Raw genomic sequence first — 12374 nt, forward strand, 5'->3', positions numbered from 1 at the left:
AAGGCTATTTTCACCCACCACAAGCAAATAAACATGTCTGAGTTACTGAACTTAGAATGCAGGCAAACAACAGAAGTTGTTGACTGAATGAGCAACCTCAAGATTCCATAAAGAGTGCTCCTTCTTTTCAGCAAAGGTGGGGTGCTCCCTCCACCCTGCTACCCAAAGGCGAGGAACAATCCTGAAACTGGAGACACACTCCACTTCGAGCATGTTTTTGCCAGCCTGCGAGTCGCACCCAGCTGCTCCGAATCACCCAAGAGAGGGAACTCCAGTGAAACGTTTATAAACGCAACTCCTCTTACTTTATAAGATTTAAAGGCAACTTTATTTGACAAATGCAGTCTGAAAGTTGTAGTATTTTTTCCAATTAGTTCCAATTACTTAAATCTACTGTACTAAACTACTAGTGTAAAATAACACCGGGGACAAGATCATTGTGTCCTTGGTGACAGGGCGACATCTGGAAAGTTTATAGTTTAACAGAGCTACTTATTCCATCGATTTACGTCATGTAAGGTTTAAAAAAAGCACCATGAAAGGGTTTTGGTGAGGACGCTATGCCTGCCAGGACACTTCAAGAATGACTACCTCAAGCTCTTGAGCAAGCCACCACACTGCTGCACCGATCACGAATGAGCTGGGTTGATATTCAGGACTCGGGCAGAAGGTGTCATCATTTTAAAGTTTGAATGAGTTCTCACGGCACGCCCCAATGTACTTTAAAAAGTTATCTTAAAGGAGCAGCTTAGTGAATGATTTCACAATAGATCTCAGACCCCCTCCCCTCCAGCTGACATCATCAAACTAGGCAACACTGTCGAATAACTAGTGTTGGTAACTGGTGACAGATGCAGGACTGATTGAAGATAACTGTTTTTTCCTCTATGCATGTATGCATGTGCGCATCTGTGTATTTATTTATGTATGTATGCCTCTAACTGGATGACTCCTTGTATGTTCTCTACACTGGATGTCCCCTTTAAAAATTACAGAAGCAGAAACTGAATATTTAGCCTCGTCAAGTAGTCTCAAGGAGAATCTCTGCGTGTTTTAAACAGTAATTTGTTATAATAGAAAAGCTTCCAGACCAGACAGAAAATCCACATTTGTCTTCACAAAATTGAAGACAGACAATATGTACACACTATTTTATTCCACCAATCTCACACTCACTAGGCCTTCAACGCGGGAGACTGAACTTGTGAGCACACAAGAATGGAATTATTATGATAGTTAGGTACACTACTACAACAGTAACAGTGACTGCTTTTTATCTACAAACGAGTGTAATCAGTGCTTGTAATGGATGGCGAGAAGTGCAGGCACACTGTGTCCTTGATAACATGCTTTACACTGAGTGCTGGTACTCTCCCACTGATAGCAACATATCCCCTGCTAAGAAGTGATGCTAATCTCGAAATCAAAATAAGTGTAGGTCAGTGCTTAAAATGGTCCGGTACTGGCCGGTACAGAGTACCAGCACTTTTTTTTATTTTGAGAGGGACAGTACTGGCACTTCTCAAGAGAAATTCTATACTTTCAATTGGAGAGAATGGGAACTTCTCAGAAACAAGAACCTGCACTTCTATTTTTCCTTTTCAGGCACTGGTGTAGGTACTTTGAGCCTGACTGTAACTGCCCGTTTAAACCACTGCCATGGAGACGTCTCGCTAAAATATTTTTTCAGATATCCCCCCTCCCCCGCCTTCCTGCATCCTTCTCGTATATATATATATATATATATATATATATATATATATATATATATATATATATATATATATATATATATATATATATTAATCCACTTGACCAATGACCTGCCTCTCTTTAAATGCAGCTATTGTGCCATAGTTGCTCTTAGCAGGAAAGGCCTGTGGGCCTACTTACCATCTGGGCGCGCAGGTACATCTGGGCTTGGCTGGCGGTAAGTGCAGGGCTGCTGCCGTTTCCGAGCAGCACTGTATGCTGGGTAATACCTGAGGCGGAAGAGGAGTTCACGTTCTGCGCCCGATTCATTAGCTGGGCAGCCGCTGGGGACGTTGATAGGTTGATCTGCTATAAAGCACAAAAAGGCATTATAAATAGGGGTGCTACCTGACTGGTCCTATACCAGCTTCACCGGTATTTTCATACCAAGAGAGAGAAAACAAGCGTTGACAAAGCCAACAGGTCTTGCTTGTATTTCAGTCCGAACTAAAAAGCATTAAAAAACACTCCTGCAGAAGAAAATAAAACAGAAATAGCTAACTGTGCATGAAGCATATATAAGATAAGGCACTTTAGAAAATACACTAGTTCTTGGTGCTGTCGGTGATTCATAAAAGGTGGAAGTCTGCTAACATCCTTTCCTGGGAAAATGAAGCGGTCTGCATGCTCCATCGAGATCACTCATTACCCTAACTAGCCACTAGGTGTCGGAGCTGCACCAGTACTGGTGTTTCTCTCCAAGAAAACCATTCTGATATGATTCCAAGACAAGAAGTAGAAATTACACTAAAGTGAAATCGTTGCTGCATGCAAATGGAGAGTAAGTAATCATGACAGTGGTGACAAAGAAGTTCATTTTTTTGCAGAACACAGTATATCTGGCTACTCCTCAAAATACCCATTTGGCTGCAGTTTCAGTTATTTTATTGAAAACTATAGAAATTAAAACAATGTCCTTGAAGTTTCCGCTAGCATCAGAGTTAGACAGCCTAATGTAGTAAACACTTTTGCGGTTGCACATCTTGATGTCTCAAAAAATCACAATGTATGCGACCAGAAAGGTCTTTCCACAATGTACTGAAGCCCTTTTTCAAGTCAGGTAAGTATTTCAGGCTTGTAAAAGGGCTACCGTGATCCTTTGCAAATTGTAAATAGGAGGGGATGTAAAAAGAGCATCCTCCTCTTATTTGCGATTCGGACAGGTATGCATCAAATGTTAGTGTCTGCAATTGCAGTTACAAATCTCTGATCAGATGGCGACCCACGAACAGGGGTGCAAATTGATTGGCAAAGGAAAGGGTGCAGGTCCCTGTAGTTGCTGTCGGCGACCTCAGAGGAAGTCAGAAGTGGTCATAGGCCACAGGGCCACTACCTGCTCGCCCCTTTGTCTTGTCAACTCGGAAACATTGTTTTATTAAAAGAGGCACCTGTTAGGTCTGCTGTCCTTGGCAGGTCTTCATTCCTTCGATCACAGCCAATCACAGGGGGTGAACAATCGCAGTGGTACTAATTAATATTAATTAGGTAGGCCATTTTGCGACCATCCCTCCAGCCAGATTACAATATATGATGCTCTTAATACACAGCACCCCGGGTCCCAGTGTGCAACTTGCTCATCCCTGATTTGAGAAAGGGGGCCCTACACCAAGCCACTGGGGACCTTACACCCGCTTTCTTTCAGCGTGGGGCGTGGGCCATAACTGCAGGTCGGCAATTCATATCAGTTAACGCAGCCTGCATACAGCAATGTCCTGGTAACACAGAACGCTGTGCTGTGCAAAGTAACTACGAGGATTACGTTTTCTACTGCATGTTATAGATCCAGTGAATGTTTTTCTCCATTTTGTTAGTTGAACATATCAGGGATCTCAGATTTCTGCAACAAGCAAAACACACACCTGTCATTCTATTTTAATATGTTGGGTTTGATACAATAGTTTAAATCAAAAAATAATTGGGAAGAAATGCTTCATTATGCATTACCCCCTCAGACTGTTGGACCACTTACCGCCGCCGATGACTGGGTTGAGGTCTGTGGTGATGCATTGCTGTTGGGTGAGGCCCCCTGCCTGTTGGCAGCCAAGCTGGCCTGAAAAACAACAGAGAGAAGTGAATATTTCCTGCTCTGGCATCAATGCATTAATAAACCATAGCCATGTTCGTGCTGCCAGTGATCCAACCGTGCACAGCAGGAAAAGAATCACTGCCCTCTGCCGACTGCAGCAGTGTCAGCCCGCTCTCGTCAGGGCCAGGCTTTGCATTGCAACCTCTCCATACGGGTAACCAGGGAGCCCCACAAATTCACTGGGTGGAAATGAAACCCCTAGTTCAAAAGCGTCCCCTCATCTGCCATCCATCTCCAGCACTGCACTGCACACCACAGTTATTTTAATGGGAATTAGTGGATGGTAAGGGAAAAAAGAGGGTAGCAAGTCTTGGCAAAGAAGGGGATGCTAGTATCTGAGGAGTGTGAAAGGTGTAGGGGCGTCTTCTACTAGTAACTCAATGAAGTTGGCGTGACAGCATTTTGTTAACTGTGAGTTATCTCTACGAACAATGCCGACCTATCGAAAAAGGATGATGGGACAAATTCTCCGACCAATGCCATAGTACATGAAAGAAGGGGTGGGGTGGCCAGTGGAAGAAGTAAAGAATAGGGCCTGGTCAGCGTGAAGGGGCGCTCCCTACTAATCCTCTGGCTAGTCAATGAGACAATGTCTGGTGACACTAAAGCCAATGCTGACCCCTAGAAGAAGGTTGTTTGTGATTCCAAAGTTTGTGAAGTGTGTCTATCACTGAAGTCTGCCCACTGTCCTACAAGGAGTCAACGCAGCCCCTGTATATACATTTGAACCTGTCACTGCCCACCTTTAAACCGCCCATCCAACTGCACGTTCACACTGCCCGTTTCTTGCAACAGGATCGCCACAGCACTGGGCACTCACACAGCACTGCTGAAACAGCAAGGTACCTGCTGCACGGCTGCTAGACTCTGCAGCTGGGCACTGCTCAGGTGTTGCTGTTGCTGCTGTTGCTGCTGCTGCAAGGCTGCTGTCTGCAGCATGAGGTGCTGCTGCTGCGCTGCATACATCTGCTGGAGGTACTGCGCTGCGGTGCTAGGCTGGCGGTGCAGGGCTTGCTGGATAACCTGGCGACAGGAGCAAAACAACAGAACATGTGGGCAGTGTAACATGGAACTAGATCCAGTACGAAGAGTCAGATATGCAAGATGTCAAGAAGAATAAATACACATGCGCACTGCAGTGCAAAACCCTTATGCTTCTCCTACAACAGTTTATAGAGGATTTTTCAGTGCCTGTAGAAGACTAGCATTTGCATTTTAGATAATTGTGGGTCATAAGAACACAGGTGCTTACACCCATGAAACCTAGGAATCTGCAACCTTCTCCAGATGCCCCCGCCCCACCAACTACGAAACCAAGACTCACCAAGCTTCTTACTTGCTTTAGATTGAAGTTCTGGATTTTATAGAGAAAGGACCAAGTGACCAAATTCAGTGACTTGCAGTTTTTTTACCCAATAGCCCATGTGGAAAGCAAAACTGCAAGTCCCAGAAGGCATTTTCACGCGATGTTGGCTTAAAAAGTCAGTTTTGCAGGGACGTGTCACACGGATATCCCTGTTTAAGGAATGGTTGGCCACTGAGATACTTCTCCAACCCAGTGTGCATTTTTAGTAATGAGGTATCGAATGTCAGTGTGGTGAGCTGTGTTTAGGTTTTGCTCACCCCATGTAAGGTAGCCCTATTGGGGACCACATTATGGGGCCTATTAGGATGGCGGACAGACCTGTGTCCGTCCGCCACCCCCGAGGTGGAGGGACCGTCCGCAGGGGCAGCGGCGGTTTCTCCGGTGCAATTAGGATGTGACTGCCACCCTGGCGGTCACATCCTGTATCTTTAACCTTGCGGTGGATGCAGCTTGAAGCAGCACCCGCCGCAAGGTTAAAAATGCATGTTTTACATTTACATGCACAAAGCGGCAGGCACCGCGTGGTGCCTGCCGCTGCGGTGCCTGCCGCTTTGTGCATGTAAATGCTGGGGGGTACCATAGGTACCCCCCATGTGCACCCCCCACCCCCCGACACCCTGGGGGCCCGCAGCGGGCCCCAAAACACCAAATGCTTTTCCATGGCGGAAAAGCCGCCGTGGAAAAGCATGTTGAAATGCACATCGTAATTTGACTGACGGTGTCTTGCAGACACCGCCACCAAATAGCCCTCCACACCCCGCGGATCAGCGGCGGACGGACCCGCCGTCCGCCGCTGGTTCCACCGCAATCCCACCGCCATCCTAATCTGGCGGTGGGGGTTTTCTGTGGCCGCGGTGGTGAATCCACATCCTCCAGGCCGGCGGTGGCTTCCGCCGGCCCGGAGGATGTGGATTCACCGCCATCCTAATCGGCCCCTATGTTTGTTAGTGTTAGTGTAGTATGCAATTCTGATTTGTATTTCCTGGGCCTACCCACATATTCACACCTCATCGTTGATATTCTGAGTGAGAAACAGAACAGCAAAAGTAGCTCATAGGAGCTGTTAGAATGCAATACAGCTGTTTCCAAACCAATTATATAGCAAAGAAAGGGATAATATGCAGAAACATCTAGAAACATGGACAAAACTGCTGTATGCTGCTCGCAATAAAATGTCACTCAAAATGGCGCACATATGGCACTGAAAGTCACACATAAAAACACACAAACATAAAAATATCACACATAAGCAACCTGAAACCTTGGCAGCTATGGTTTTACCCCTGAATCGAGACACATGTAGTAACCGTAGATAGGCAAGTTTCCAACATGGACCACCGAGTCTTTTGCTTAATAAATTCCAAGAAAATCTCAGTGATTTCATGATTTAAAGTCAGTGTCAATGTAAATTTTGCTCACTAACACTACTCTCAAAGATATTTATTAAACACAGGCATGGTTCAGCCAGCGCTCATAAGTCTTATGCAAGTGACACACTTTTGCCTGGAGTGACTGAAATTTGAAAGCGGGTATTCCTTTTTGGAACCTTAAAAAGATCAGGGAAGACTCTTTCCATCCATGGACATCTAGTCTGTCCATTCCTCTGGAGGTGGACACCTCCACAGCGGTTTCTATATACGAAAACACCATTTCGGAGGCCCTAGAGGAGTTGGCTCCAGCTAGGTCTTGTTACTCTGCCAGGAAAAGACCTTCAGCTCCCTGGTTCTCTGAACAACTACGACTTCGTAGACAGGAAGTAAGGAGGCAGGAACGCCTATGGCACTCTAGCTGGGCCCCTAGGGATAGAGAAGCTCATAGGGTCCTGCTTAAAAACTACAAATTGGAAGTGATTAAGACCAAGCAGGAATATTTCACGGCACTCACTTCCTCACTTTCATCTCCTAGAGAACTTTTTAGGATTGTTGATTCCCTTACTTCCCTCCAGACCCCGGATCCTGTGGTTGCCTCACAGGACCTGTGCAACAAGATAGCTGCCTTCTTTCAGTCAAAGATCGCGGACATCTACACTGCTTTGGAGGTCCAAAAATCCTTGACCGCCGTACCCTTGCTGCCTGCTCTTTCTGAGCCCGTTGATGCTGAACCATCTCAACATCAGGATCTGGTATCCTTTCCTCCTCTCTCCTGTCAGGATCTTGAAATCCTGCTTGATAAAACCAAATCTGGCTCTCCGCTGGATGTCTGCCCGCTAAAGATCCTAAAGCAGTGCAGAGAATCTCTCCTTCCCCCTCTGGTCGACATCATGAACAGGGCGATGAAGGAAGGCATTTTTCCCCAGCAGTGGAAGAATGCTGCAGTAAAACCGTTGCTTAAAAAGCCTTCTCTGGATCCTGGGGTGTTAAAAAACTTTCGCCCCATCTCTCTGCTCCCGGCTCCCGCAAAGATGCTAGAAGCCCATCTGAACAAACATCTGGCTGCATTTGTGGAGAGCCCGGGCTGTTTGGATCTCTCCCAGCATGGATTCAGGAGGGAGCATAGCACCGAGTCTGCCCTCACCATAGTGCTGGATAATATCCGCACCAGGGTTGATGAGGGCCAGACCTCCCTCCTGATCCTTCTAGATCTCACAGCGGCCTTCGACACCCTATCTCCCGCGGTGTTAACATCTCGCCTGAGGGAGATCGGGGTCTGCGGGTCCGCCCTGGGACTCCTTTCCTCTTTTCTCGATCACAGAGAACAAAGGGTAATGCTGGGATCGTTTCTATCTCCATCCCTGTCTGTGCAATGTGGGGTCCCTCAAGGGTCAGCGCTTAGTCCTACCCTTTTCAATATCTATGTGACCCCCCTTGCCAGACTCATTAGATCTTTTGGGATGGAGGAAGTCTCCTACGCGGACGACACCCAGATCTTAGTCTCTCTCTCCCAGTCAGTTACGTCAACTGCTGCCAATTTTAGATCTTGTATGGAGGCAGTTGGCCAGTGGATGATTCACAACTCACTAAAACTGAATGGGGAGAAGACGGAGGTGATGGTTTTTGGAGGAAAAGAAACGATCTGGTCGGCTGAGTGGTGGCCGAACTCGCTGGGCTTATGTCCCGAGCCCACCTCGTCAGCAAAAAACCTGGGAGTCATGATCGACCCCACCCTTAGTATGTGCCAACAGGTCAACAGGACTGTATCGACCTGCTGGGGGATTATCCACATTCTAAGGAAAATCAGGCACTATTTGTCACCCCAGGCGAGAAAGCAACTTGCTGTCGCACTTCTGGGCTCGCGACTGGATTACTGCAATGCGCTGTATGCAGGACTGAACAAGAGTCAGCTACAGCGCTTGCAGGTGGTCCAGAACGCGGCAGCGAGATTTGTCCTTGACCTACCTAAACGTGCCTCTGCCACCGAAGCCCGAAAACAGCTTCACTGGCTCCCCGTTGAGGACCGTATCCTTTTTAAATCCATGTGTATGGTGTACAAAGCCCTATCTAAATCCAGCCCGACAGGCATGGGATCGATCCTTTCTCAATATAACCCCGGCAGGAATCTTCGTTCTATTCACAAACTTCTGCTCTCTGTACCTCGTGTTAGAAAAGCAAGATGGGGAGGCAAGGCCTTTTCTAACTTGGCACCTAAATGGTGGAATGCCCTCCCTTTGGAAGTAAGGTCCTGCCCCACTCTACAAGCCTTTAGATCTGCTCTAAAGACCCACCTTTTTACACGTGCATACCCCTAGTGGTGCTCTGCAAACTTTCTGATTTGGTTTTGATAGGCGCCTTGACACCTTCGGGTTTAGTTTGCGCGATACAAGTTGCTTAATAAATAAATAACCCAGAAGGGATCTGTGCTAGATACAATACCGTTAGTGACTTTGTCCCTTGAAGCTGGTGCTGATTAGGAAACCGAAAACCTACAGTGATTAAACAAGCATTGGAAATGCAATAGGTCTCGCATTAGGAAAGTTTGAGGCTATTGTTCTTATAAATGACATTTTTTTAAATGTATTTGTTGTTTGTTAAAATAGCTAACTTAATAGCTTTGTCATTTACAATGCCAATAGTTATACCTTTCGCAAATCTGACATCTATAGCATTTGTTATGCAACATGTTTTATATTTACGTGACTTAGATGTATTTGTTATTACAAATAACAATGGCTTTTTTTTTTAATTAATTCTTAAATCATTTATTTAATTTGTAATGGCAATAGCTTAAACTTTTGTAAATAACTTTTGTGAAGATTATAATCAGTGTTTTTTATTGTGACGAAAATCCAAGAACAGAAGTGAAATATTAACATCTTTTTGTGATTTGTAATAAAGCTTGAAAGCTTGAAAACAGCTTGAAACATTGAAAGAACATATTTGAACCAGTGATGCTGTGGTGGTGCTGAGTGATGCTGTGGTTGCGCTGAGTGATGCTGTGGTTGCGCTGAGTGATGCTGTGGTTACGCTGAGTGATGCTGCGGTGGTACTGAGTGATGCTGGGGTGATGCTGAGTGACGCTGGGGTGGCACTGAGTGATGCTGGGGTGGCGCTGAGTGATAATGTGGTGATGCTGAGTGATCATGTGGTGGTGCTGAGTGATGCTGGGGTAGCGCTGAGTGATGATGTGGTGATGCTGAGTGATGCTGTGGTGGTGCTGAGTGATGATGTAGTGATGGTGAGTGGTGCTGAGTGATGCTGGGGTGGTGCTGAGTGGTGCTGTGGTGGTGCTGAGTGATGCTGTGGTGGTGTTGAGTGGTGCTGTGGTGGTGCTGTGGTAGTTCTGTGGTGGCGCTGAGTGGTGCTGTGGTGAGGCTGAATGATGCTCTGGTGGTGCTGAGTGGTGCTGTGGTGGTGCTGAGTGATGCTGGGGTGGTGCTGAGTGATGCTGGGGTGGTGCTGAGTGACGCTGGGGTGGCGCTGAGTGACGCTGGGGTGGCACTGAGTGATGCTGGGGTGGCGCTGAGTGATAATGTGGTGGTGCTGACTGATAATGTGGTGGTGCTGAGTGATGCTGGGGTAGCGCTGAGTGATGATGTGGTGATGCTGTGGTGGTGCTGAGTGATGATGTGGTGATGGTGAGTGGTGCTGAGTGGTGCTGAGTGATGCTGGGGTGGTGCTGAGTGGTGCTGTGGTGGTGCTGAGTGATGCTGTGGTGGTGTTGAGTGGTGCTGTGGTGGTGCTGTGGTAGTTCTGTGGTGGCGCTGAGTGGTGCTGTGGTGGTGCTGAGTGATGCTGTAGTGGTGCTGAGTGGTGCTGTGATGGTGCTGAGTGGTGCTGTGGTTGTGCTGAGTGATGCTGTGGTGGTGCTGAGTGATGCTGTGGTGGTGCTGAGTGGTGATGTGGTGGTGCTGAGTGATGCTGGGTTAGCGCCGAGTGATGCTGGGGTAGCGCTGAGTGACGATGTGGTGGTGCTGAGTGATGCTAGAGTGGCGCTGAGTGATGCTGTGGTTGCGCTGAGGGATGCTGTGGTTGCGCTGAATGATGCTGTGGTTGTGCTGAGTGATGCTGTGTTGTGCTGAGTGATGCTGTGGTTGTGGTTGCGCTGAGTGATGCTGTGGTTGCGCTGAGTGATGCTGGGGTGGCACTGAGTGATGCTGGGGTGGCACTGAGTGATGCTGGGGTGGCCCTGAGTGATAATGTGGTGGTGCTGAGTGATCATGTGGTGGTGCTGAGTGATGCTGGGGTAGCGCTCAGTGATGATGTGGTGATGCTGAGTGATGCTGTGGTGAAGCTGAGTGATGATGTAGTGATGGTGAGTGGTGCTGAGTGGTTCTGAGTGATGCTGGGGTGGTGCTGAGTGGTGCTGTGGTGGTGCTGAGTGATGCTGTGGTGGTGTTGAGTGGTGCTGTGGTGGTGCTGTGGTAGTTCTGTGGTGGCGCTGAGTGGTGCTGTGGTGGTGCTGAGTGATGCTGTAGTGGTGCTGAGTGGTGCTGTGGTGGTGCTGAGTGGTGCTGTGGTTGTGCTGAGTGATGCTGTGGTGGTGCTGAGTGGTGATGTGGTGGTGCTGAGTGATGCTGGGTTAGCGCCGAGTGATGCTGGGGTAGCGCTGAGTGATGATGTGGTGGTGCTGAGTGATGCTGGGTTAGCGCCGAGTGATGCTAGAGTGGCGCTGAGTGATGTTGTGGTTGCGCTGAGGGATGCTGTGGTTGCGCTGAATGATGCTGTGGTTGTGCTGAGTGATGCTGTGTTGTGCTGAGTGATGCTGTGGTTGTGGTTGCGCTGAGTGATGCTGTGGTTGCGCTGAGTGATGCTGGGGTGGCACTGAGTGATGCTGGGGTGGCACTGAGTGATGCTGGGGTGGCGCTGAGTGATAATGTGGTGGTGCTGAGTGATCATGTGGTGGTGCTGAGTGATGCTGGGGTAGCGCTGAGTGATGATGTGGTGATGCTGAGTGATGCTGTGGTGAAGCTGAGTGATGATGTAGTGATGGTGAGTGGTGCTGAGTGATGCTGGGGTGGTGCTGAGTGGTGCTGTGGTGGTGCTGAGTGATGCTGTGGTGGTGTTGAGTGGTGCTGTGGTGGTGCTGAGTGATGCTGGGGTAGCGCTGAGTGATGATGTGTTGATGCTGAGTGTTGCTGTGGTGGTGCTGAATGATGCTGGGGTGATGCTGAGTGATGATGTGGTGATGGTGAGTGGTGCTGAGTGATGCTGGAGTGGTGCTGAGTGATGTTGTGGTGTTGCTGAGTGATGCTGTGGTGTTGCTGAGTGGTGCTGTAGTGGTGCTGAGTGGTGCTGTGGTGGTTCTGTGGTGGCGCTGAGTGGTGCTGTGGTGGTGCCGAGTGTTGCTGTGGTGGTGCTGAGTGATGCAGTGGTGTTGCTGAGTGATGCTGTGGTGGTGCTGAGTGGTGCTGTGGTGGTTCTGAGTGAGAGATGGGGAGAGGGAGAAAAAGGAGAGGAGGGAGAGGGTAAAGAGAGGGAGAGAGGAGCGAGAGGGGAGAGAGAGGGGGAGAGAAGAGAGAGACGGAGACGGGGAGAGAGGGTCAGGGAAGTGAGGGAAAGGGGGAGAGGGTAGAGGGAGAGAGGGAGGGTAAGAAGAGAGGGGGAGGACGAGAGCGAAGGACGGAGGGGAGAGAGAGGGGAGGGGGAGAGAGAGGAGAGCAGTCAGAGGGGGAGATGGGGAGAGGGAGAACAAGCATTAGAGCGACTTAATCTATACAAATACAGCACAGCGGAGGTCACGAAGCAGCACTTCACTGCAGTTCCTCCACCTTAACCCAGACGTAGAGAAGTACTC

The 12374-nt window shown here is 48.4% G+C and overlaps 1 protein-coding gene across 4 annotated transcripts in view; it reads right to left on the bottom strand.

Moving 5' to 3' along the window:
- PHC2 (polyhomeotic homolog 2) overlaps positions 1–12374 on the bottom strand; it is a 690492-nt gene that overhangs the window by 296947 nt on the left and 381171 nt on the right. For 3 of the 4 annotated variants that reach the window (XM_086922217.1, XM_086922216.1, XM_086922214.1), the window contains exons 4-6: positions 4685–4861; positions 3722–3802; positions 1894–2061 (exon numbers count right to left, since the gene is read on the bottom strand). In XM_086922217.1, coding sequence (XP_086778343.1) covers positions 1894–2061; positions 3722–3802; positions 4685–4861 — 426 coding nt within the window. The remainder of the gene's footprint in view (positions 1–1893; positions 2062–3721; positions 3803–4684; positions 4862–12374) is intronic. The other variant, XM_086922215.1, reaches the window with a different exon arrangement.

Source organism: Lissotriton vulgaris, chromosome 5 (assembly GCF_964263255.1).
Source record: "Lissotriton vulgaris chromosome 5, aLisVul1.2, whole genome shotgun sequence".
Classification (NCBI taxonomy): Eukaryota; Metazoa; Chordata; class Amphibia; order Caudata; family Salamandridae; genus Lissotriton; species Lissotriton vulgaris.